Here is a 26,331-nt window from a genome sequence, read left to right on the forward strand (position 1 = left end):
TCTTATCAGCTAGTGGAATAGAAGTCTAGGGTCTTCAAGATGTCAGATTGTGCTTTACAGATGAATTATATCCTCAGCCCAAGTAGCATAAATTTTTTAAAAGATGTATCTATTTATTTATTATATATAAGTACCTGTAGCTGTGTTCAGACACACCAGAAGAGGACATCAGATCCCATTATAGATGGTTGTGAGCCACCATGTGGTTGCTGTGACTTGAACTCAGGACCTCTGGAAGAGCAGTCAGTGCTCTTAAATGCTGAGCCATCTCTCCAGCCCATAGCATAAATTTTATAGTGCCCATTATCACTTTTCTATTGGCAAAATGATGATCTTAGAGATCTAAGATAGCCATATTCATTAGGGTAGTGTCTGTGACCTTAGAAGTGTATCCAGCAGTTCTGTGGACCATGAAAGGATTATTTCCTTCCTTAGTTCCTGTCTCCTTTCCTCTCTTTCTCTCTTGGAAAGGTCTTGCTAAAGTTTATATCCTCTTGCCCTAGCCTCTTTAGCTGTTATTTTAGATATGAATACCAACATGGTCAGCTTTAGAAGTTTATTTCCTGTTTATATCATATTTGGCCTTTGCCCTTCTCATGATTGAGGACTTTTAGTTCTTTCTGTCTTATACTACAGAGTCCTCCACTGATCCTTTGTATTTAGTGAGTTGACAGCAAAGAGTACTAGGAAGGAGGCTAAGAAAAGGGGGTGGCAGTCTGGGTCATTTATGGAGATAGTGTTGGAGAATGAAATATAAGAACTCTGTTATGTGGTTACAACTTCTAATTCAAGAGAAGTCAGAAATAATATTTTGAATACTAGAAGAAAAAAGGATTGTCTTTTATATTATATATCACATATTATATATCACACACACACACACACACACACACACACACACACACACACACACACACAGCCTTGTCTCCAGGCCAGCCTTGAATTTCTGATGCTCCTGTCTTCTTCTAGAATGCTAGGATTAAGGTATATGACATCTTGTCCTGCTCTTATTTTCATTAGTGGCTTCCTTTGAGCCTTAATAATTTCTTTTATTTCCTTATATTTTGCTTACTTTTGAATGAGTAAACATTCATCTATTGCACAAAATATCCTAGTGCGTGTATAAGAAGTACAGTGGGATACTGAGCCTCCTCAGAGCCACTGATTGTTCATGCCCATTCAGGCTGTCTGCCCACCAGCTAAAGAGAGGACAGACCTTACACTGTCTTTTAAAGGTCGGCACTCAGACTTTCAGACCAATGGAGAAATGCATTCCAATGAGAAGGCAAAGTTCTCTTTGCCTCTGCCCACTTATTTATTAAAGTTGGAGAGTCAGCGAAAGTCTTTTAGTTGATTCCAGCTACTGCTTTAGGATCAACTCCATTTTTTTCTCCTTCTCTCCTTTCTATTGTACATCAGGTACAAAACTTTTCTCTGAGTATCCTTTCTCATGGAATCACCATGTGTTGGTAAATTGAAGATTTTCTAAACTTAAGTATTAAATGTATTCTTTATTTTTAAAAATTCTTTTAGCACAAAATAATGCTATGATTTAGTGCTGTTGTGTGTAGTCCCTCCTCCTATAATAAATTAGGTTTTTGACCCAACTCCTGTCTTCAAACCCCACCCAATTTTTGGAAGCAGGATCTTGTTATGGAGCCTAGCCTGCCCTCAGCTCAGGTCTTTCTTTCTTAGCTTCCTGAATGCTGGGATCACCAACACTACCATGCCCAGCTGCTCCCCTGCTGTAATTGCTTTTCTTTGATATATTGTCTGTCTTAGATGCCTAGTGTCTTTTGCCTTTTTAAATTGTTGAAAGATTCATTTTGGATAGATCATCATCGAATTATTTAATTTATTTTTTTCTTTTTATCCATTCATTTGCTTATTATTATGTTTATTTACTTGTTTACGAGACAGGGTTTTTCTGTGTAGGAATCATGGCTGTCCTGGAACTCAAACTCTGTAGATCAGGCTGACCTCTGAACTCAGAGATTCAGAGATAGACCTGCTTCTGTTTGCTGAGTTTGGGGGTTAAACAAGTGTGCCATCACCACCCAGTTACTTGATTTCTTTCATGGTATTGTTTCTCAGGTGCTATGCTTCTTAGTATTCTACGTTAGTTTGTCAGGGCTGTGTGTGTGTGTGTGTGTGTGTGTGTATACTACATGTGTGTCTGATGTTGTGAATGACAACAAAACCATACTCAGATTGCTTGTTACTTACTTGGTAGGTATTTGTTAACTGACGTTTTGTTTCCTTAAATATTTTTATTGCAAGCCTTTAATCCCAGCACTCAGGAATTAGAAACAGGTGGGGCTCTGAGTTTGAGTCTACATAGTGAGATCCAGGCCAGCCAAGGCTAACCAGAGAGACCCTGTCTCTAAAAGCTGCCTTATCCTCAAAAACAATAACAAAAACAACAAAAAGAAACAAACCCAAAAGACAACAACAACAAACCTTTTTCTTGTCCATATTTCCTAATATCACGAAGATACTTTTCCATCTTACCCCATAGAGATTTTACCTTTTAGGCCTGCCATTCACCAGGAATTTACTTTGTTTTTGATGTTGCTGGAACTCAAATTTCCCAGTTGACTCATTGGCATTTGTTGAAAAGATATTTCTTCTCTGCTGCTCTGCAGTCACATTTCTAATATATATGTGAAGCTTGGTCTTCAGGGGAATGTGGTGAGACCTTTAAGAGGGAGGGACAGCCTGTGTGGTTGTTACTGGTCTCAGTCTGACTCTTGCTTCCTATCTCAATGTGGTCTTTCTTGTTTCTCCTATAATAAATACCATCTTCAATGATGTTCCTCCTTTCCTAGAGGCTGGCAGTCTTGTTTTTAAGACTATAAGCTGAACTCTATAGAAGCACCCAGCTCAGGGCTGGGGATGTCCTCCATGGTAAGATTTCATGAATGAAGTGCCGGCTTAGATTCATAGCAGCAAACTGAGTGTGGTGACACACAGCCTTAGTCCTGGCCATCTCAGCTACATAGTTCAAGACTAGCCTGTTATATGTGATCCTGTGTCAGAACATTGTTACTGTTGTGTTTGCATTGTTTCTATGCGCGTGTGTGTATGTGGAGGTGAGAACAAAAGGAGCTTTTTCCTATCCATCTCTACTCATTGACTGAGTCTCACTGTATAGATGAGTCTACTTCTGTTGGTTCTGCCTCCCCAGAGCTGAGTTTAAAGGCATGGGTTTTGGGAACAAAGGCAAATTGTCTTCTTGACCTTCTTATGTGCTTTGATATTCATGAATCCTCACACACAAATAAGTGTAATTAAGTTAAACAAAAATAAAAACTAGGTACGGTGATAGTGAACGGAAGAAGGTGTACGTGGACATACTTTGAAAGGTATTCTGATGCATAGTGATGCTGGTATGCTCCTTAGACACAGCAGACACAGTTAGACCACAAGGTTTGGTTTATTTTGTCTTTTTACTTGTGTTTCTGGTATTCTTGCTTCTCTTAGCTTCCTTAGCACCAGCCTCTTTTATAAGTGAATTGTTATCCCTGGGTCTCATTTCTACTGTCTTTTAAAAGTGAGGAAATTAAATTATAGGTCATTTAAACTATTTCACTGTTTTGTTTTGTTTGTTTGCTTTATTTTTGGAGACAGGTTTTCTCTGTGTAGAAACTCGCTTTGTAGACCAGGCTGGCCTTGAACTCACAGATCCACCAGCTTTTGTGTGGATTAAAGAGTGCTGGGATTAAAGACGGGGGGGGGGGGGGGGGGGGAGGAAGTTTTCAGATGTTTTATTTATTGATTTAAGATTTTTAGCATTAAGATGCCATGTATGTATGTATGTATGTATGTATGTATGTATGTATGTATGTATGTGCTCTATCTTCATGCGACTAGAGGAAGGAATCATACACTATTACAGACAGTTGTGAGCCACCATGAGGATGATGAGAATTGAATTCAGGACCTCAGTAAGAGCAGCCAGTGCTTTAAACCACTGAGCAATCTCAGCCCTTATTTACTTTCAAAAGTTCATTTTTTAAAGAGTTATTTTGTATGCTTGCCATACTCTCAGAGGTCTGAAAAGGATGTTGGATTCTCTGGAACTGGAATTAAAGATGGTTGTGAGCTGGGAACTGAATCCAGGTTCTCTGCAAGAACAAGTGTTCTTATGGTCCCCTCAGTCCTCATCTGTAGATATTTTTAGTTAGAAAGAACTTTTGGCGAGGATATTATTTGTTAACTTTTTTAGTTAGAGGAAGGAAGGAAGGATAAAGCATAGTAAATAGAAAAGTTGTTTTAACAGTATGCTTTCTTTTCAAAACCTTTAGTGATGATTGCCCAGAATTTTAAGATTTTTATTATAACTGAGATAAAATTAAATATTGCCTCCAAAGGATGATTACAGCAGCAATGTAGCTGCTGTGTCATTCTCATCTCTTGTTTCGGCCCACATAGCCCGTCTTCAGCAGACTTGCTCTGTGTATCACATGGCTATCAGTGGGAGGTATCTAGTGTAGATTATTCTTGCTGGAGAAAAGATTTAAATTTACTTGTGTCAGAAGTATGGCAGGCTGGTGTTTGTTTGTAGATCCAAATTTCATTCAATCATAACTGAACCCAAGTTGCCTACCTAGTCCTTATTAGTAAGCAAGTTTGGTTTTGAACTTGGTGTTCCAAGGGTATTAATGTGGTGTGTTTATATGTTTGCAATGTTTTTATATTTAAGGGAAAGGCTGTTTAAAATAGTGGGAAAAGGAGCTACTTGTTTTGGAACCAACTAGAAGTAAAATGGAACGTCTTTTACCCTTTACCAGTAAGCTGTTTCATGTAGGAGTTTAGCTGGGTCACAGGCAGCCTCAGGTATTGCAGTAATCATGGGTTCTCTTTGTTGATAATCCAGTGATGAACAAACAGAACAAATGGCTGTGAGTAGAACTCTGCCAACCCTGGAAATTTCAACAATTCATAATAGTACAGCTGTTGTCCTTGTGTTGTTAGGGGGGTGTACCTTGGGATGGAAGGTTAATATTTTTCAAAGGGATACTGGTTAAGATAGGATCCTGCTAAGTTGTCTATTGCCGTTTGTAAGTCTCTGCCAACAAAGCAGGAGAAATTCATATATATATATATATATATATATATATATATATGTACACACACACACACACACACACACACACACACATATATATATATATGCACTAGTGAAAAAGGTGGTAGCTGATCTCTCTAGAGAGCCTTGCTTAATGATTGGTTTTTCTTAGAGTGAAATACCATATTTATGGAAGTCAAGTTTTTTTGTTTTTTTGTTAAATAATTTAAACCACAGTCAAAACAGAAATAAGATTCAGCTTGATATGTAGTAAGTCTCTGAAATAAATAAGTTAAAAACAAATCTGGGAAATAAAGCTATAGTTTAATATCCAAAAGTTTACCAGGCAAACTATAAAAAATATTTGATTTTTGAATATTAATGCATAATGATGTCAGCTATATTCAGCCTGTCAGATTACAAATGATCTCTGGGACTGTCTGGGATGCTGGATTCTTTCCAAGCCTGAGGAACAAGAGTCCATTTTAGTAACAGCGTCTTCTATAATGACACTAGCAGCTTAGTGTCAGTTTCAGAATCCTGTGTCATTTAAACCAGCCATGAAAGGTGGAGTGGGGTCCGGTGTGGGAGTGGGAAGGAGTGGAGGAAGAAAATATTGACCACCAGTTATCTACGTTCCTGTTGTAGCACTGAAATCTCCAGAAATCAAAACAACTATAGAAGAACAGATAGTTTTCAGTATAATTACTAACCATAATAGCACACACACAGAGTAGTGTGTGCATTTGGTCCTGGTACTCAGGAACCAAGTTCAAGAGTTCTAGACTGCTTTTGTTCTCTTGCCTTCTTGCTTCCGCTCTGTCCTCTCACCCCTTCCTCCTTCTCTCCCCATTCCTCTCTCCCTACTCTATCCATTTGCTCATGGCTGCTACTCCTCTACTCGTTCTTTCTGCCTCTCTCTGTCTCTACTACCCACTTAACTTCCCTCCCCATTTCCTAAATATGCTCTATTCTATACTAAAAAACATTATTTGAAATGCATTTATCTTTGAGAAACAGTGATACAAATGGTAACTAGAAATAGAAAAGACACTTTTCTTTTCAAAGTGACTATAGACAAAAATTTGAAAGCTATCAGACTTGCCAGCATGTTGAAACAGTATCTGCCGTGTGCTGGCTGCTAAATTATTTTTCTTCCGTTTCATACTAAAACCCAAAACACTTTGAATGAAACCTGTTTTGGGGATGAGGAAGAAAGCAATTTGATAAGATCTTAATTTAGACTGCATGTGAACAGTGTCTTGTACCCACTAGGAGTCTAGAGTGGGGCATAGTATCATAGGCTAGTGTCTAGGGTTCAGATTGAAATGAAGATACTGTAGTCATTAAGGAATAATATACTTTTGATTGATTGATGGTGTCACTGTTTAAGCTTCTTCTCCTTCTTCTCTTTGCTTTCACAAGCAAACACAGTTACCAACTTGGCCAGAGGTAGCCACTGGCCATTTGTAAGCTGGAGTGGCAGTTTCACATCAGACAAATGAGTGCAATTTTTTAGAGGACTTCCTATGTTTGAAAAATTGTCTCAAACCAAGCAAAGTGACAAACATGTATAATCTCTGCACTTAGAAAACAAAGATAGGGGGTTGGAGATTTAGCTCAGTGGTAGAGCGCTTGCCTAGCAAGCGCAAGGCCCTGGGTTCGGTCCCCAGCTCCAAAAAAAAAAAGAACCAGAAAAAAGAACCAAAAAAAAAAAAAAAAAAAAAAACAAAGATAGGTGGAGCTCCTGTTAGTTAAAGGCCAGCCTGGTCTACAGGCCAGCAGAGCTATGCACTGAGACTCTGTCTCAAAACAAAATAAAAGTTGCCCAGACTACTGTTTATTGTAATTAGATATAAATATATCTCTATAGACCTTGTCCCCCAAAATACTTTAAATGAGTAATCTCAGACTTTGTCAGTTATCTAAAGTAAACCACCACAGGTATTTATGATCTCATCCTGTGTTGTTATTTATTATTTATGAGCACACAGCTATTAATAGTAAACAGTAAGCAGAGGAAAAAGGACCAAGATCCTCTCGACTGCTTCATCATCATGTTACAGAGTTTTCTGTTGCCTTACTTTACCTGTTTTTTTTTTTATTTAAGACCTTGGTAACCAGATAATTTCACCCCAGACATGTGGTCAAAAGGAAAGATCAGATGTCCAACTTGCTGTACTGGAGAACACGTGTTCTTTCTGCCTGCTTAGACCCTATGGGGCTTGTCTTCTGACAGTGAGGTATCAAGTCTCTGTTGATGTTGTTAGCTAAAGCAGGGTGAAGTTTCGTAAGCTCCAGTCAGATTGGTTCAAAGAGTGGACTGAGTTCAAATTTTAGTTCCTTCCTTTCCCCATTAAAGCTTTTGCCTTATAGTAAGCCATATAGCTGAGAAAACTTTTTATAAACCTTTGATTTGGAGAGTCTTCTTTTGCCAACTATGGCGACACATGCCTTTAATCTCTGGACTTGAGAGGCAAAGTCAAGAAGCACTCTTGAGTTTGAAGTCAGCCTGGTCTACATAGTGAGTCCCATGATAGCCAGGGCTATGCAGAGAGATCCTGTTTCAGGGGAATTAAATAACCAACCAACTAATCAACAATCCATCTCAGGGGAAGAAAAAACAACAACACCAACAAAAAAAAAAAAAAAAAAAAAAACCAAAAACCCAACAAAAAAATAACCACAATACAAAACAAACAAAAATTAAAATTATTCCCTCCCTCCCTCTCTTTCCTTTAACTCCTCTATGTACCCCCTCTCCAGCCCCTCATGTTTCCCCAACCCTTCCTTTCAAATTGATGATCTCTTTTTTTCTTATTATTGTTATTGTTATTATTATTATTATAATTATAATGTAATTATTATATTATTATAATTATTGTTATAAACATAAATGTATAAAGTTAACCTGCTGAGTCTGTTTAGTGACACTTGTGTGTATGTGATTTCAGGACCACTCACTTTGTATTGGATAACCATCAAGGGGATTCGGCCATGGACTCTTTGTCCTTTAACAGTCATTAGTTGCCAGTAGTTCTTTGTACTGTTGGAACCTCTCTGAGATTTTAACCTTCCGTGTTACAATGTCTATTGGTATTCTATTTGTTTAAGTCTCATTTAGACAACCATCTTACTAAGGTAATACCTTCCCTGTTATTTCTGATAGATACAATATTTTTAATTATTTAGTTTTCTGAGACAGAGTCCTGGAACTCCTTTGTGTAGATTAGGCTAGCCTGGAACTCACAGAAATTACCTATAATTAAAGGCATGGGCCACAAAACTAAGAGAAATTCTAACAATTTAGTGACTTACTCAAGGCTCCAACATCAAATTAAACCACTATATATGCCAGACTCATTTCAAGATTCTTTCTCTTACTCATAAATTTATTTAAATTAACTTTATTATCTATATAGATCAATAAATAAATGGCCAGCGAGAAATAACTTTTTTTTTCTTTTTTTCGGAGCTGGGGACCGAACCCAGGGCCTTGCGCTCGCTAGGCAAGCGCTCTACCGCTGAGCTAAATCCCCAACCCCTTTCTGTCTTTATTTTTGATTTGGATGTTTCAAGCATCTCAAAATCCTTCTGTCTCAGCCTCCTGACAGCCATTGCCAGTGTGTTTTTGTTTTTGAGACAGAGTTTATAATAAAGTTTTTAATAATAAGGCTTTTATCTTCTTGAGGTCTTGATATGAAAAGAAGACTGTTGTTTTGAATTTTTCTTTTTCCCCTCAGGGTCTCAGTGTGTAGGCTTAGGTGTCTTGGAGCTCCCTCCTAAGCTGAGCTGATCAGGCTGACCTTGAACTCAGAGTTCCACCTATCTCTGCCTCCCAAGTGCTGGGAGTAAAGTCATGCTTGGTCCAGTGTAGAACCGGATTGTTCATAAAACATAAAATAGCATTGAGGCATAATTTATTGTTAAATAACTTTACTCTGTATGTGTGAGGTAAAATGTATATGCTATTGTTATAGATACACTAGCAGAACAGTTTGACAGGTCTTTTGAGTACTTAAAGACTATGTTATGTGTACATAATTTAGAATAAAAAAATTAGAAAATCGATTTCTTTTATTTACAATAGTTATTTTCACTTCTAACATACTATCATGCTCTGCAAATAGTGATTGTGTGTGTGTGTGTTTTGAAATGCAACTTCTGCATGTAGCCCAGGCTGGTTTAGAATTTAGTCTTCCCGTTTTACCTTTCTGAAATTTGGCTGTGAGCTCCTCTAGCCTGCTATGTGCATTCGGATAGTTTGGTTATTCTTTACATGTCACCACATGCAAATAGAAGTATGATGTAGAACATGTACACAGATGTGGTACTGGAATCCTGTAGTCCCAGAATTTAAGGCCTTTGTGCTTTAGCTGCCATTTCCTGGGATCATGGATGTGCCATCATTCTCTGGGTCTTTATATACAAGTTCTGTCCATAATACCTCTACAAGGCTGACTGTGAAGAATATGTGGATGGAAGAAAGAAAAGCAAGCCCACATGGTGGCATATACCTCTTATCCCAACAGCTGAGAGGGAGAGGCAGGAGGAAGATAGCAGATTTGAGGCCAGTCTGGTCTCCTTGAAGAGATCCTGTTTCAAAACAAAACAAACAAAAACCAAAGCTAAGGGCTGGGAGAATGGTTCAGGGGATAGAGAGCTTCCTATGCAAGCACTGTGACCCTAGTTCAGATCCTAGCACCTGCATAAAAAACCAGGCATGGGTATTCATGGCTGTAACCTCAGCATTTGGCAGTTAGAGTCTGTTTTAAGCAAACAATTTTAAGGCAGAGAACAGTAGAGGAAGACATTCCATATCTCCTCTGGTCTGAATAGAATGTCTCTTTCACATGCGCGTGCGCACGCGCGCGCACATGCACACACGCACACACACAGAGAGAGAGAGAGAGAGAGAGCTGGAAGAAGAGAGGTAGAAAGAGGGAAAGGGAGAGAGGAAAGAGAAACAGTCCATATAAATTAACTAAGTCAGACATCATGGCTTATGCTTGGAATCCCACCTAGCCTTTGTTTGGGAAGTTGAGGTAGGAGGATTGCTGTAAGTTCCATTCAGCCTGAGCTGTGTGATATCATGTCTCTGTTTCCCCAATAAACTAAATACTAAATTAATTTTTCTTGTTATTTTTCCTTACAAAATTTAAAAATATATAATTAATGCTTTTCTTTGTGTGTATATGGACAAACCTCCAGGATTTTCCAGGTTGATTAAAAATGTTTGCTTCTTTTGTCTAAGATCTTAACAATAGGTTAGAAGGTCTTGGTAGTTTCTGTTTAGTTTTAAATGTGAAGACCGAGTGAATTTGATTAGAGTTACTTATAGGAGCTTGTAGGTAGGAGAGGTTAATTTTACAGGAACATGGCCAATTTACTGGGAGCTTCTCCCCTGAAAGCCATTAACCGTGTATAAATCTTGTAGAAGTAGTGTGGACTCATGAGAGTTAACAGGTTTAATCTTGTGCAGGTATTCTGCAGGAAACCACAGCAGATGGGAGAGAGGGAGCGAGGGAGCGAGGAAGCAAGGATAGCAGCATGTCATGCCTGGAAGACAGCAATTTCACAAGACTTTACCCTCTTCTACAGCGTTTCATTCTTTCTATCCCCTCTTCCTTGATGTTCCCTGAGCCTTGTGGGCTTGATATAAATAAATGCTCTAGGGCTGAGCATTCAGCACTCACTTCTTCCCAGCAGTTTGACCAGTATGAGTCTCTGCAGTAATAGCTACCTATTGAAAAAAGAAGCTTGGGCTGGAGAGATGGCTCAGCGATTAAGAGCACCCAACTACTCTTCTAGAGGTCCTGAGTTCAATTCCCAGCAACCACATGGTGGCTCACAACCATCTGTAAAGAGATCCAGTGCCCTCTTCTGGTGTATCTGAGGATAGCTACAGTGTACTTATATATAATAAATGAATAAATCTTTAAAAAAAAAAAAAAAGCTTCTCCTCTGACTAAATATTTAGGGAATATATTTAGGCAACTTGGCAGGTGCAGCGTGTCTATTTATAACACAACAGCATTAGTTTCTGCACTAGAGCCATGCGCTCATCTGCCTTAGACCTTTTACCAGGCTTCCAGTGCCATGTGTGGACTTTCTCCTTTGCAATGGGACACAAATCCTATAATAGTCATGCCTCTGTTGCATTGCCTGGTAGGTGGGTAGTGTAGCATACAGGGAGTCCATAGCTGAATAAGACTGTTGGTTAACTATTCTTCCCCATCAGCCACCATAGTACCTTTTGGGGATTGTGAAATCTAGCCAGCAAGGAAGAAACTTCGAACTTGGTCCTTTCCACCCCCCATCCCCAACCCTGCACCCACCCTCTGCCCTGCCACCAGTGTGTGGTATCTTCACCCATAGTGTTTTACCAGAGTGGACTTGATGGGTGGCCAACTTTTATGGCAGTAGCCTGTATTGTTTTGGGAGCTACAGGGCCATCTTAGCCCCTAGGGAAGGCCAACCCTGGCACTAGGATCTTCATTCAGTAATAATATATATGGCTTTTGGGAATGGTTTTATCTATCCACAGGATACTTCCACTCAAAACATGTAGAGATCAAAGGGCAGCTTCATGAAAAATTTGTTTTCTCCATCTTCACATAGAAATCTGGAGCTCAAACTCAGCTTGTATGGCAAGCGCATTATTCTTGAGCCATTTCGTTGGCCTAAATGGTTTATTTTTCATGCTGCATAGCAGTGCTGAGTGTGTCATTGCTGACTCAGCCATGTACAAGTGAATGAAGAGGCAGTACTCAGCCCAAGGCAAGGTTTTATACTTAGTCTTATGAGAAGATGGGTCTACTTGCCTGATAATAGAATCTTTTTTATAGAAATAATTACTCTTGTACATTCTTTTAATAACTATTCAGTGACCCGATGTGGAAATGAAATAAAAAGCATTATGAGAGTTTCAAAAGATGCACCGTAAGGTCTAGAGAGATGGCTCAATAGTTAAGAGCATTGCAGTTAAGAGCACAGAGAACCCGAATTAGGTTAGGTTCTCAACACTCACATTTGTAGCTCTAGGGTATCTAACATCCTTCTGGCCCCCACAGGCAGTAAGCATGCCTGTGGTACACATAGTGTGCATGCAGGTAAAATAACTTACACACATAAAGTAAATAAATAGTTTTCTAGAAGCCCTGATGTGAATGTTGCTGGCTATAACTGAATGAATGAACGAATGAATTTTGGCTGGGGTTAGAGGCTGTTAAATTCGAGACAGGGTTTCTCTGTATAGTCCTGGAACTCAGGATCGTGGCTGGCCTCGAACTCAGATTCTCCTGCTTCCCTCTGCCTCCTGTGTTGCCACAGCCTGGCTTGTGCTTTATTTTCTATATTAGTAAAAAGAAGCTGGTTTTGATTACACATTCCTGTATTGTGAGGCAGAAGATACATTGTGAGTTAGGCTAGCTTGAACTACATATAGCAAGATCCTGTCTCAAGTAAGTAAAAAGAACAAAATAGTCCTTGACTTTTCTGCCGTGAGAGAGATGAGAACTGTGTTAGCAGCAGTGACTCACCTTGGGTGATTGATTAATTGGTCTTGAGCTTTTATTTTCTCACCATTTATAAAGTGTTGGCTGGATCTAAAGTTGTATATTTTGGTTCTCTTGAAAACAACCGAGAAGCTCTAGTGATGTGTTTGACTTTGCAGTGCTCATGCGAGACTTCTCTTTGCCCTTAACAGGCAGTCGCAGTGGTAAAGAATGGCGGACCTCAGCCTTGTGGATGCATTGACAGAGCCACCTCCAGAAATTGAGGGAGAGATAAAGCGAGACTTCATGGCTGCGCTGGAGGCAGAGCCCTATGATGACATTGTGGGAGAAACTGTGGAGAAGACTGAGTTTATTCCTCTCCTGGATGGTGATGAGAAGTCTGGGAACTCAGAGTCCAAAAGGAAACCATGCGTAGACACTAGCCAGGTTGAAGGTGAGTGTTTAAGCCTAAAGGGGTTTCAAAGGGCAGACTGGCATCATGACCTGTCACCACTGAGCTTCTGATGTACACTAGTCACTTGAAGTTAGCACCCAGGAGACAGAGGCAGGTGGGTCTCTGTGAGTCCAAGGGTCTACAGAGTGAGTTCTCAGGCAGTTAGGATTACACAGAGAAATGCTGACTTGAAAAAACCAAAAGAGAAAAAGGAAGAAAGAAATCAAGGAGGAGGACACATTACTCTTTAGTCAGACCAGTGTTGATAAAGCTGATGACGACTTAATCTTCTGTAATGCTCATCTACTATCTAACTTGCTTAATAATTTCCTCTCAAAATTTCTGCCATGTTTTTCATTTGAACATACCTTTGTGAAATTTAATGCATTAAATTTGTGCTTCTAATCCAGTTTATGTTGGAGTCAGATTGTTGGGGTGATCCTGGGTTTGGAGTAACTCACTTAAAACCTTTAAGAAAGGGCAGCTTTATTAATACTTGGCTGTGTGTTATTTATTGGCTGTGGTTTTTATATCTATATTTTAGAAGGATATTGATTGAGTTTTTTAGTAATTTGTGTGCATATTTGGATGGCAGTTTGGTATTTTGAGATGGAATCTCATGCTGTGACTCAAGCTGCCCAGGAAGTCATTATTTCTCCCATTTTATTAATTGGCCTTGAACTTCTGGGCATCTTTAGCTCCATGCCTCTATGGAGCAGCAGCATTTTAGGTGTGAGTCGGCATGCTGTATTCTTTCATTTGTTTCTAGAATTGAAACATGCAGACTTCAAAAATGAGTTGGCTGCCATTGAAGTCTGAAGTAGAAATATTGAAAGTTTGAGGAAATCTTGGTCTGTGTCTGAACGGAAGTGAAGCAGAATAAAAGGAAGTACCACACGGAGCATGAGCTTGGGAAGCGCCCCAGCCTGTCTTCTAGAATGTTATGTAAAATTGATATTTTTTTTGTGTTGTGTAATTTGTTGATAATTTTCTCTGAGCTTAGTTTGTGGTTAGGAATTAGCCAGGCCTACAGTGTGTGAAGCTCCGGCTTGGGTTTGAACCCCATGTAACTAACTTGGAACCAGCACACCTGTAATCCTAGCACTTGGATTTGAAGCTTACTTTGTAAAGTTCCAAGACTGAGCTACGTGTGACTGAGGAGGAGGAGGAGGAGGAGGGAGGAGGAGGGAAGCAGCAACGGTGGGGGGAGGGAGGGAGGGAGGGATGTATTATTCAGGTTATGTTTCTTTTCATTTGAGGTAGGTGGTGTGTTCACTGTGCTTGTGGAGGCCAGGGGACAATGTTAGGTTTTGTTTCTCAAACACCTTTGTGCATGCCATATAGAGGTCAAAGGACAATTTACAGGGGCCAATTTTTTCTTTTCACCTTGAGGATCCTGGAGGTTGAACTCAGGCCATTAAGTTTGGCGGCAAGTGCCTTTCCTCTCTTAGCTGTCTCACTGGGTCAGTGCTTGTTATTTTTTATTTTAGTTTTTGAGATACTGGCTTGAAACTGATTAAGTAGACTGATAAGCTTTAGAAATTTGCCTATTTCTGTCTTTCTGCCATGCCATTTTACATTGGTTCTGGGTGCCTTTCAGCTCTTGCTTGCAAGTAAAGCACATTACCACATGAGATGTCTTTCCAGCACCCTAGCTCTCATCTGTCTTTTTAATGTTGATGTGGGAGTGACATAATCACTTCGGACTTTCTATAACCAAAGTGGAAAACCTACTGACTTTTCTGTATACTTTGTGGGGAAACATACTCTCTATCAGGTGAAGAATTGAGAGTATAAGGTCTTACCATATTCTCATATTTGTTCAAAGCAGAAAGTTGGATTTCTTTTTTTTTTTATTAAAGATTTATTTATATATCAGTACACTGTAGCTGTCTTCAGACACACCAGAAGAGGGCATCAGATCTCATCACAGATGGTTGTGAGCCATCATGTGGTTGTGGTTGCTGGAATTTGAACTCAAGACCTCTAGAATATCAGTCAGTGCTCTTAACCACTGAGCCACCTCTCCTGACTGAAAGTTGGATTTCTAAATGCAAAATAGTTCACAATGGTCCTTTGACTGACGCACATGAAAATGAAATTCAATAGGAAGGAAGGAAATGGTAAGGTTTAACTATTGCGGAAACTAATGGTAGTTGTGATGTTCCTCCCTCTCTGCTAACTGATTCTCTTCAGAGTGTGAAGATGCTTATTTCTTAATTTTCTGTTTTCTTACAGCTGTTTGATATTCCCACAGTTTAGGACTGATGTAGCTGGGAAATAGTGGAATTAGTTTTTTTGTTGTTGTGTTTCATCTTACTCTGCAGGGTTCTGGAGGTTGTTGTTGAAACAGGGTGTTTTTATATATCAGAAGTGTTCGCTGTTCTGGAACTCTGTAGACCATGCTGGCTTCCATCTCACAAAGACTCTTCTACTGGGGGTTGGGGATTTAGCTCAGTGGTAGAGCGCTTGCCTAGGAAGCGCAAGGCCCTGGGTTCGGTCCCCAGCTCCGGGGGAAAAAAAAAAAAAAAAAGACTCTTCTACCTCCACCTCCTGAATGCTTGAATTTAAAGTGTATACCACACTCACCTGGCAGTGTGTCCGTCATCTGAGTGATTTGCCTCAAGAAGAGAAACATTCCCCCCCCCCCCAGAAGTCAGGATTGAACTAGGGCTCTTGACAGGTTTTGAATTTTTTTTTTTCAAAACTTTACATTTGCTTGTTTATTGTGTACATGCATATAACACGGCATATGTATGGAAATCAGAGGACATCATAGAGGAGTCAGAAGCCACAAGAGTCTGAAAGATTGAACTCAGGTTGTCTCGCTAAGTGGTAAGCATCTTTACGTACTGAGCTATTTGGCCAGCCTTAATTTTATACTTTTTCTAAATTCATTTTGTCTGGTTTTTATAGATTATCACTATTTCTTCAAAACGATAAGATTTTACATTTGTGTGTTTCCTAGAGAACACTTTTAAGTGAGGTTTTAAAATTTGTTTTGCTTTTTGGGACAGGGTTTCTCTATGTAGCCCTGGCTGCCCTGGAACACACTTTGTAGACTGTGCTGGTCCTGAATTCAGAGATTCATCTACCTCTGCCTCCCCAGTAACTCCAGTTCCAGGGTATACAGTGATGCATAAATATGCATGCAAAGCATCCACGTATGTAAAATAATAATGATAATAATAAATCTTAATTTACAATAAGAATCTATATCTAAATAAAAATTTCTTTGCAGTGTGTGTGAAGGTTTTGTCTGTATTGGTGTGTGCATACACTGCACATCTGTTGAGACTACTGGACCTGGGGTTGGAGTTGTTTGTGGGTACCATACACAGGTGCTGGTTCCAGAAACTGAGTTCTCTGCAAAAGCAACATGTGCTCTTAACCTGTGAGCCATTTATGGAGCTCTACCAACACAGTTTTTAAAAAATATTTAGTTTTTATTTAGAGTGTTTTGCCTGCCAGTATAGGTGTGCTGTGTGCATGCCTGGTACCTGTGGAGAGGCCTAAAGGGTGCCAGATACTCTGGAACTGATTTAAGAATGGTTCTAAGCTCCTATGTGGGAACTTGGAACCGAACCTGGATCCTTTTCAAAAGCATCAGGTCCTCTTAAACACGTAAGTCATCACTTAGTCCTAAGAACCAATACGTTTTAAGAAAAAGATTTATAGCCAATCAGTGGCGATGCATTCATTTAATCTCAGCACTCAGGAAGCAGAAGCAGGTGGATCTCTGCATTCAAGGCCAGTATGATTTTTACAGAGCGAGTTCCAGGACAGCCAGGACCTACCCAGAAACCCTATATCAAACAACAACAAAGCAAAAAAAGAAGAAAAAGAAATTAAAAGGACTTGTTTTATTTTCATTTATGTTTATGTATTTGTATGAGTTATGCTATGTGTGTGGATGTCCATGGAGGCCATAATGTGCCTGGACTTAGAAGCAGTTGTAAGCTGCCCTACATGGGTTCTGAGAACTGAATTTGGATTCTGTGCTTTGCTGTAGCAATATGTGGACTTAGCCAGTAAGCCATCTCTAACCACAAATAAGTTCTTTGGAATAGTTTTTGAGGCATTATGAACAGCTCTGAAGACTTACTTACTGTTCCTTTTGGGTTTAAGATACAGCCTATGCTATTCTTAAGATACAGCCTATACAGCCTATGCTATTCTTAAGATATAGCCTATGCTATTCTTAAGATATAGCCTATGCTATTCTTAAGATACAGCCTATGCTATTCTTAAGATACAGCCTATGCTATTCTGGAATTTTTGTTCTTCTGGCTCACTTTCTCAATGTTGGGATTAAAAGCATGTGCCTCAAGGCCTATTGTACTCCACTATTTTTGTTTTATTTTACACTTTTTTGGTGTGTGCTCAAATTTGAGGTACACACCTAAATTTGTTTTTTGTTTTTGGATCAGGCTTGGTTAAGTTCTTTCTTGTTTGATTGTAGGCTCAGGCCAATCAAGGGAAGTTTAAACCATTGTGTCATATCTAGATATAGAAGGAGCAGCCAAATGAGTATACACGTAATAGAACAGTTGTTTTCGTTTCCTTTAATTCTTTTTTTTTTTTTTTCGGAGCTGGGGATCGAACCCAGGGCCTTGCGCTTCCTAGGCAAGCGCTCTAACCACTGAGCTAAATCCCCAACCCCCATTTCCTTTAATTCTTATATTTTTGGTTGTGAGCCTAGCCTTTAACGGCTGAGCCATCTCTCCAGCCCCATTTCCTTTAATTCTTAAATAATCACCCTAGTTGTCTTTAACTAAAAAGTGGACATGCATTGTCTTCCACACCTGAGATCTTAGCTTTATAAAGAAATGATGAAGGTGGTCATATAGGCTTTTCAAGGCTAACCTGGGCTACAAGAAACCTCATCTCAGAACATAAGATTAGTTGATGAAACCAGGATAGGAAAGTTGCTTTTTTTTCTGTGTACAATTTTTGTAATGAGGATGATACCAGTTTCTCCAAGAATCATTTTTTGTTAAAGTGAGGAATGCATTTCATGAGTGGGTGCAGTGGCTTGCTTGTCGTCTGCTGCATTTGCCATTGTTTTGGGATGTATTGCTCTTCTTTGATTACTCCTAAAGTGCCCAATGCCTAGGAGTTCATTTTGAGCACTCTGGGCCTGGCCCTTGCATGCCTTTCAAATACTAGTAATAAAGATTCTGTGACTGTCTTATACTAGTGAGTATTTTATTCATCATAAAGTAGTTCGTAAGTTTGTGGGTAGTTCACTTAAGACTTTTTCTGTGTCCCATTTATAAGATAGAAATTAAGAAGGAATTCTTTGAGGCTAGCATTTATGTAGAATAAAAAGTTAGGTGCTGGTATATGCCTTTTATCCCAGCATTTGGAAGGCAGAGGCAGGTGGATCTCTTGAGTTCTAGGTCAACCTAGCCTGGTCTATATAGAGAATTCCTGATGTACATAAAAAATATAAAGAAATTAGTCTACGACAGTGCTTCTCAAGGATGAGCCTTTGTACCATCATTTTCAGATCATGTGGGACTTGTGCAGTGTACAGAAGATAGGCTCTGGGGCTTCCTAGGTTAGAGGACATAAGTCAGTCTGGACAAGGCCAATAGACAGACTGCAGAGTATTTTCATTCATATGACTTGGCCTTAACGAACTAGTGCAATCTGCCAAATTGGCCACAAGAGGGTGATGTTGGCAAGAGTCTGACAGTACAGAATTGCATTCCCTTGTGTTGAGCCTCTGCTCAGTCTTTCTGTTTGACCTAAAGCTTACTTATGGCTCTCTTCCTCACCGTTCCTGCCTCTCAGCTTTTTACTCCCTTTCTTTTTGTTTTTTTGTTTTGACTTTTTGAGTCAGGGTTTCTCTGTGTAGCCTTGGCTGTCCTGGAATATAGCTTTTCTTTTTTTTTCCTCCCTACTTCGTGTGGGCTCTTTTTTTGTCTCCTAACAGGATCTTCTCTGACTCAGTGCAGCTTCTCCTGGCTTAACTGTCACCTTCTCAATTATCACCTTTTCACTCTCTTAGATTCAACTCCTTAGCCTCCTACTCTCTGACCCAACTCCAATCCTCCTCCAATACTATTACCCCTCTCTCAGTCTCCATTGGCTTTTTAAAAGTTATTAATTTATTTTATGTATGTGAGTACACTGTCATTCTCCTCAGATACACCAGGAGAGAGCATTGGATCCCATTACCGATGACTGAGCCACCATGTGGTTGCTGGGAATTGAATTCAGGACCTCTGGAAACAGCAGTTGGTGTTCTTAACCATTGAGCCATTTCTCCAGTCCCTTCTCCATTCTTTCCAATGTCTTTTCCAGGGTTTTCAGGTGTCTGCTGTAATCTTTCTGTTGAGCTCTCAGGAGCACATCCACATGTGAGATAAAAACTTATTAAATAGCGATGCTTTTCTATCCTGTTACTTGGGTACTTCTTGAACCTTTTATACTCTGTCTTTTCTTCTAGCATCTTGTTTTCTGGAGTTCCTTGTCGAAGTCTTAATCTCTGCCCTCAGTTCTGCAAGCCTTTGGCTTCTAGTTCTGACCTGAGCATGCATGGTGTGGCACTCAGCAGTCTGTCTTAAAGTTCTGCACATAGGCCTACTGTTGCTCTGCAGTGTAGATGGCCTCTGTATTGCAGGAGACCAAAGTCCTGCTCATAGACCCATCAATGGTTAGTTGCTGAAGGTCTCTTGGCCAGGCTTTTGTGGCTATCAGGTGAAGGCAAGTGGCTGGTCAGAAGATCTCCTGCTCAACTCTCAGCTTTCTTTGTTTTGTTGGTATCCACAGCTTTTTGTTTCCTATGGAAAAATAAACCCATGTCTCCAATGCAAAACGTTCACAGATCCCATTTTGATGTTAGTTAACATATCCTTCTAGTATATATAGGCTGTTTTAATTCCAGATTTTAAAAAATAACCCAGTGTCTCTCAGCTGCTGCTGTTCCTTTCTCATTAGCATTTAGTAAATTTAAAAAGAGTACTGTTGGGGTTGGGGATTTAGCTCAGTGGTAGAGCGCTTGCCTAGGAAGTGCAAGGCCCTGGGTTCGATCCCCAGCTCCGAAAAAAAGAAAAGAAAAGAAAAAAAAAGTACTGTTTAGTCTACCCCAGAGAGTCTTTATTCTTTCTATTTGTTTTATAAGTATTTCTTTTAAGGTACAATTAGATCTTTCTATAATTGCCTGTGCTATGTGATTATATGGTATACCTGTAACATAATTTTTATTATAAATTGCAAAGAATTGCTTCATCTTTATTAAAAAGATTTATTTATTTTATTTATATGAGTGCACTGTAACTGTCTTCAGACACACCAGAAGAGGGCATCAGATCCCATTACAGATGGTTGTGAGCCACCATGTGGTTGCTGGGAATTGAACTCAGGACCTTTGGAAGAGCAGTCAGTGCTCTTAACCACTGAGCCATCTCTCCAGCCCAAATTGCTTCATCTTACTGGAGACAAATGTGAGGGTATTGTCAGTCTTAATTTGTACAGAAATTCCTATAATAGTGACTACTTCCAATAAATTAAAATTACAGAATCCGCTTTTTCAAAACTCATAGCCATTGCCCATTGGAATCCTGAATATAATCAGTAGCATGGTGTGCAAACTTTAGTTGTCTAAATTCTGAAAAATGAAGTACACCTATTGTGGGTGCTGAGGTCCTTGGATGTGGCCTAGTGAATGGTAAGCAAAGCCTCTGTGCTTCTCTAGTAGTAGCACAAGTGCCCATGTCCACTGACCTACTATGTGCACAAAATAGAGGATCCTAGCAAACTAGTGGAATCTCAGAATGGGCCCAAAACGGAAGTGGATTGTGGGCCCCCCCCCCAATCTTTATGGAAGTCCACTTGGTGCTGGCAGCCTGGCACTTCTCCACAGTGCCAGTGAGATGGTTGGCTATTCCAGAGCTTGTGTCAATTCTCTGTTGGTCCAAAGGCTGTATAAAAACTCTTGCTGCTGTGCTATACAGTAGATGTGCACATTAGTGCTGGTTTCCTGGGTTTGAGACTTCACCTCTCTCACCCTGTCCTGGATCCCAGTTTCCACAACCCTGTTGCCAGATTTCATTTCTTTTGTTGCCTTTAGGATAACTTCTAGTAAGTAATGGAGTTTGATTATTGTTATATAATATTTGATTGCATTGTGAACCCCAATATTGTGAACTGGAAAAACCTTGTGGTATGACTCCCCCCCCTTCTTTCTTTCTCCTAACACAAGTTTTAATCCTAGAGCTAAATAGTCAACCCTAGGTTAAGATGGGGAACAGCAACAGTAGACAGTGAGTGGGCAGAGTGAACACATTGAATTGAGAAGTATCTAAGGCAGCTGTAGAGGGGAAAGGGCCTTTTCCTTCTGGGATTTTTTTTTAAGACAAAAAAAAATGGGGGATATAGGAATAATAGAAAAAAAGATAATCGAGTCTATTCTTATAGATCTTTGTATATTGGTAAAAATTAAGGTTATATTTGATTACTTTGGTATAGATCTTTGTATTTGGTATAAAATTAAGGTTACAACATAATATATCAACTTTTAAGATATATTTATATATTTATGACATATATAATTAAATAATATTTATATTCATTTATACATTTATAACATTTATAATTCTTGAAAATGCAATGTAAAGTTCTTGTCCTTTTGAAGGCCACCATTACAAATTGTTTGGGATAATTAAGAGATGCAAGAAGGTTGGGGATTTAGCTCAGTGGTAGAGCGCTTGCCTAGCAAGCACAAGGCCCTGGGTTTGGTCCCCAGCTCCAGGAAAAAAAAAAAAATACTTTAAGAGATGCAGGTTAAACTTATATTTTATTAAGTATTGGTTTAGTTAATCACGGATGTTTTCTAAGTTAATCAGATAGTAAATAGCTAGAGACATTTGCCTATTCAAATATACTGAGATAGTTAGATGGCATTTAAAGATGTTTTACTAGTTTAAGACATTTTGACAATGAGACATGTCAGATTCTGTCTGGCAGCACCCCCTTGTAACTTCAGAGAGGATAGTGAACATTGAATAATGAGTTTGCTTCAAATATGGCAACCTGCCACTGGGCAAGAAACTGCCTTTGCTTCAAACCGCTGACAGCATGCTGTCTAAGCTGTGAATAAGCAGGACACAAAGAAAGTGAAGTCTTCATGATTCCTGCTCACAGAAAAATCTGGGAGATATTCTGGGCCAAAGAAATGGATGGCCCAAAGTTGCAGAGGAATTTTTGGGTGGCTAGCAGTATCTGTCATTTCTATAGTTTTAGAAGCTGCTTACTCTGCACTTCCTGTTTATTAAGGTAACATTTAGCCTTCTCATGTCATAGTTATAGTCTCATAGTTAAGCTTAAGTTTAGGATTTAAGAAAATACTTTAAGGTCTAAAAAGATGTTTTTATGTTAATAAATGCTAGTTATGATAGAAAATGATTTAAGTACAGAACTTTTGATTCACCAAGATAGGATATATGGTAGAGTACTTTCTCCAAGGTTGCCAAACACAAGTGGACTGGACATTGTGAATTTAATTATTACCAGAGAGTATATAGTTTATTGATATTAGACAGTCTTTTATTTAGACAAAAAGAGGAAATGTTCGAAGATATTTGAACGCATTGTGAACCCCAAGAACTGGAAAAACCTTGTGGTGTGGCTTAGCCCTAACATACACCTTTAATTTGAGAGCTAAACAAAGTCAACCCTCGGTCAGGAGGCAGAGCAAGCAACCAGTTGACAGGGAGTGAACATAAGTGAACAGAAAGGAGGATCTGTCTGTCTTTGAGTTGAAGACAGCATGGAGAAGGAGGGGTCTTTTCCTTCTGTAGTGTCTGTGGAATAGGAAGGTCGGTCAGCTGGGTGCTTTCAGCTTTTCTAAGCTAGGAGGCTTTCACCATAGCATCTGTCTCCTGGATCTTCATTGGTATACTCAAATAGCTGGAATTTTCATTTTAAAAAGAAACGGTTATACAAAGAACCAGTAGGACATGTTCTTATAATTTTCTTGGCTTGTTTCCAGGTGATTGATAAACCTTTACTGTTGATGTGGTGTTATGGGTTCATGAAATATTAAGGCTTCTAATATATTTCCTATTAAATTAATAATTGTACTAATAGACCTGGCAAGCCTGTATGAGACTGAATATTGGTGATATATAATGGATAGTTTCTATTTCTAATTGCCTGTTGCAGTTGCATAAATAACAAGGTTAATTCTGAATTATCTGGAATAAACTCAAGAATATTTATATGCAAAACAACTCTTTCTGCATATTTTTTTTTGAGCTGGGGACTGAACCCAGGGCCCTGTGCTTCCTAGGCAAGCGCTCTACCACTGAGCTAAATCCCCAACCCATCAGTGATTATATTAAGAGGTTCAGGAAAATCTAATAATACCATAAGAATTGCATACAACTCTGTTGAAACGAAGCATATGGGCTTTGAGCTACTTTGCTGTATTTTTTTCTGACGTTTATAACTATCCATTCCCAACTTACTTGAATCAATGTAAAATGTAGGCACTTGAAGAATTGGTATTCCACTTACAATATGCAGAAGAACCCAATTAGTTCTCTTGTTCTTAAGATACTTGCTGTTGCTATGACCTATTTGCCAGTCTTCCGCTCTCTAGGCAAGCGCTCTACCGCTGAGCTAAATCCCCAACCCCCCTATTTGCCAGTCTTCATTGATTACCCATAATGAAGTAATCTCAGTGTTGGTATTTGACACTACAGTTTCTGCTTGGTCTATTCCAGACAATTGACATAGTCTTATTCTTCCTTTTATTAATTAGAAACCTTTTCTTTATTTTTTACTTTGTGTGCTAAGAAGAAGCATTCTAAAATACTGTCTTTACATAATAGTAAGCCCAGTAGGAGAATGAAGGCAAAATAACCAAAATACAGTCCAGTTTGCCACTTATATGATCCACATATATACCTTGTAGTCTCTTTCCTACTGAAGTTAACTTTCACTGCTTTCTTTGTTAGCTGTCTTGTACTATCTAAATCTGAATTTCCTTGTTACGTTTGAAACAAATTACTTAGCTCTTTCATAGTTTATCCGGTGGTGGGCTGTAGCCAATTAATAACTCCCATTAATTTTTGAAAATGATTAAGAGTTGGAAACTAATCTGTATCTTCTGTGGTTGCATTTTTTTTTTTTTTATTTATCTCTGCTCTGCCCTTTTCAGAAGCAGTCTGCAAACCCCAGCAAGGCAAATGTCTGTTTGTTTCACTAGACATTTTCTCTATAAAGTGGTTTTGCTTCAGAATCAGCCAACGAAACACCATCCATGTATTGATAAATAATAGATTAAAGAAATTGTCTATGAATTATTTCTAGCGGTTGTTGTATAAAATAAAGTTGTGCTATTTAACGTCCTTTTGGAAGAATTTTCCACTGATACCTTTCTTTACAGGTTGAACATTATTATGTGTTGGCACTGCGAAGCCAATTTTTTCCTCATCTTAACTCTTGCAAGAGGATAGTGAAATTTAAATCGATTTCTATTCCAGGCTGTAATGGACCCATTGGTTGGATTACTCTAGTCAGAGCTCTCAAACCTGTTAACATTCTCAATTTCCTCTGAAAATTCCATGAGCTGGTAGACTGGTAGACTCTTCTGTATGTTGAATCTCCAGGTGCTTTAATTAAGCTTCTTTTTTTTTTTTTAAGATTTATTTATGTTACATATACACGTCGATCTCTTCATGCATAGAAGAGGGCATCGGATCCCATTACAGATGGTTGTGAGCCACCATGTGGTTGCTGGGAATTGAACTCAGGACCTCTGGAAGAACAGTCAGTGCTCTCAACCGCTGAGCCATCTCTCCAGTCCTAATTAAGCTCTAGTTAGAGGTCACCGCTCTACTGTCACAGGCTTCTTAACCTTTTTAAGGGTAGGACTGTTGGTATATTTTCAGCAGTGCCCCCTTCCCTTTATAAATTTGGAAACGCAATCTCTGTTGTGTCCTGTTCTTGGACGTTTTGCACAGTTTGTAATTTTGTAGCTGACTGGAATGCTGCACAAGAACAATTTTTCAGAATACTGTAGAAATCCTATTGGCAATATCTAGCCAATAAGAGTTGACCGTGCCTGCTGTAACCTCCAGTGTAGGTGAACAGTATGTACTAAACCTGAAATCCAGGTTTTATTTGTTGAAGTCATAGAGAGAGAATCACTAAGCCATCTCTCCAGCCCAAGGACTGTTAAAGAAAACTTATGTTTTCCTTAGGTGGCCAAAATTAATAACTTTTTGTTGTCAAAGCCAGTTGAAGATCTGGTCCTCAGGGGTTACTTAGCATGGGAGGAACTTCCAGCTCCTGTTATTATCTCTGTTTCCAGTTATTCCAACTGTATGAAGATAAACGGAAGGCCGTGGAAGTGTGGAGGAATTTTCCTCTTTGTTGAACCCCTTCTTTGCAGACTGAACACTGAGAGTCCACTAAGTGGCATCTCCATGGCCTTCCTAGACAACAGAAAAGGTGGCTTTCCATGAGTACAGGATATTTTGAGATGCCCAACAGTTCCCGAGACTTAATCTGTAATTATTAGGTGAAGCCTGAATAGAAATTACTTTATTTAAAAAAACTTGGATTAGACACATGAAGCCCACTACCACTAGAATCTGTGGCTCCATCCTGTAGCATTTGGCAAGATCTGGAAATCCCATAGGTAAGAGAAAATATAGACATGGAAATTTTTGGGAACTTTCCCTCTCATTTACAGAATTTACTTTGATTGAACAATGGCTATTAAAATGCAGTTTATCTTGGGAATCACTTCTCATTAGTCCCTAGAAGATATTTAGCCCATACACTGGTTGAGAAATAGACCAAGAGTTCTCTTCCTAAGCACATGAGGGTCTGACTTATTCCAATTATCTAAGAGACCAGTCAGTGGGGAACCTGAAGGTTTCTTCAGGGATTTTACCCCCACCTTAATGAGTCAGTGCCCTTTAAGTCCTGAGATGAGGCCCTAAACATGATACCTTCAGGAGAAATCCAGGATGAGTCCTCAAAATGATACAGTCTGTGGTGATTTTGATTTTTTTCTGCCAGTTAAAGAATTAAGAGACGGGTGTGTGTGTGTGTGTGTGTGTGTGTGTGTGTGTGTGTGTGTGTGTGTGTGTGTGTGTGTGTGAGAGAGAGAGAGAGAGAGAGAGAGAGAGAGAGAGAGGTAGTGGCTAGACTGTAAATGAAGATTAAAGAATAATTTTAAAAAAATTAATCAAGAGGCAGGAAATATCTGAAGGGCAGCAGTGGCGGGAACCGTCAAGTACTGAGGTTCGATGCAGGCTGAGTGCAGGTTGTCAGACTTGTGTAGC

The 26,331-nt window shown here is 39.3% G+C and overlaps 1 protein-coding gene across 3 annotated transcripts in view; it reads left to right on the forward strand.

Moving 5' to 3' along the window:
* Positions 1 to 26,331, forward strand: part of LOC116907651 (microtubule-associated protein 4) — a 96,167-nt gene that overhangs the window by 35,253 nt on the left and 34,583 nt on the right. For all 3 annotated transcript variants that reach the window (XM_032910739.1, XM_032910741.1, XM_032910740.1), the window contains exon 2: positions 12,779 to 13,021. In XM_032910739.1, coding sequence (XP_032766630.1) covers positions 12,799 to 13,021 — 223 coding nt within the window. In that variant the 5' untranslated portion in view covers positions 12,779 to 12,798. The remainder of the gene's footprint in view (positions 1 to 12,778; positions 13,022 to 26,331) is intronic.

This window comes from Rattus rattus, chromosome 8 (assembly GCF_011064425.1).
Source record: "Rattus rattus isolate New Zealand chromosome 8, Rrattus_CSIRO_v1, whole genome shotgun sequence".
Taxonomy (NCBI): domain Eukaryota; kingdom Metazoa; phylum Chordata; class Mammalia; order Rodentia; family Muridae; genus Rattus; species Rattus rattus.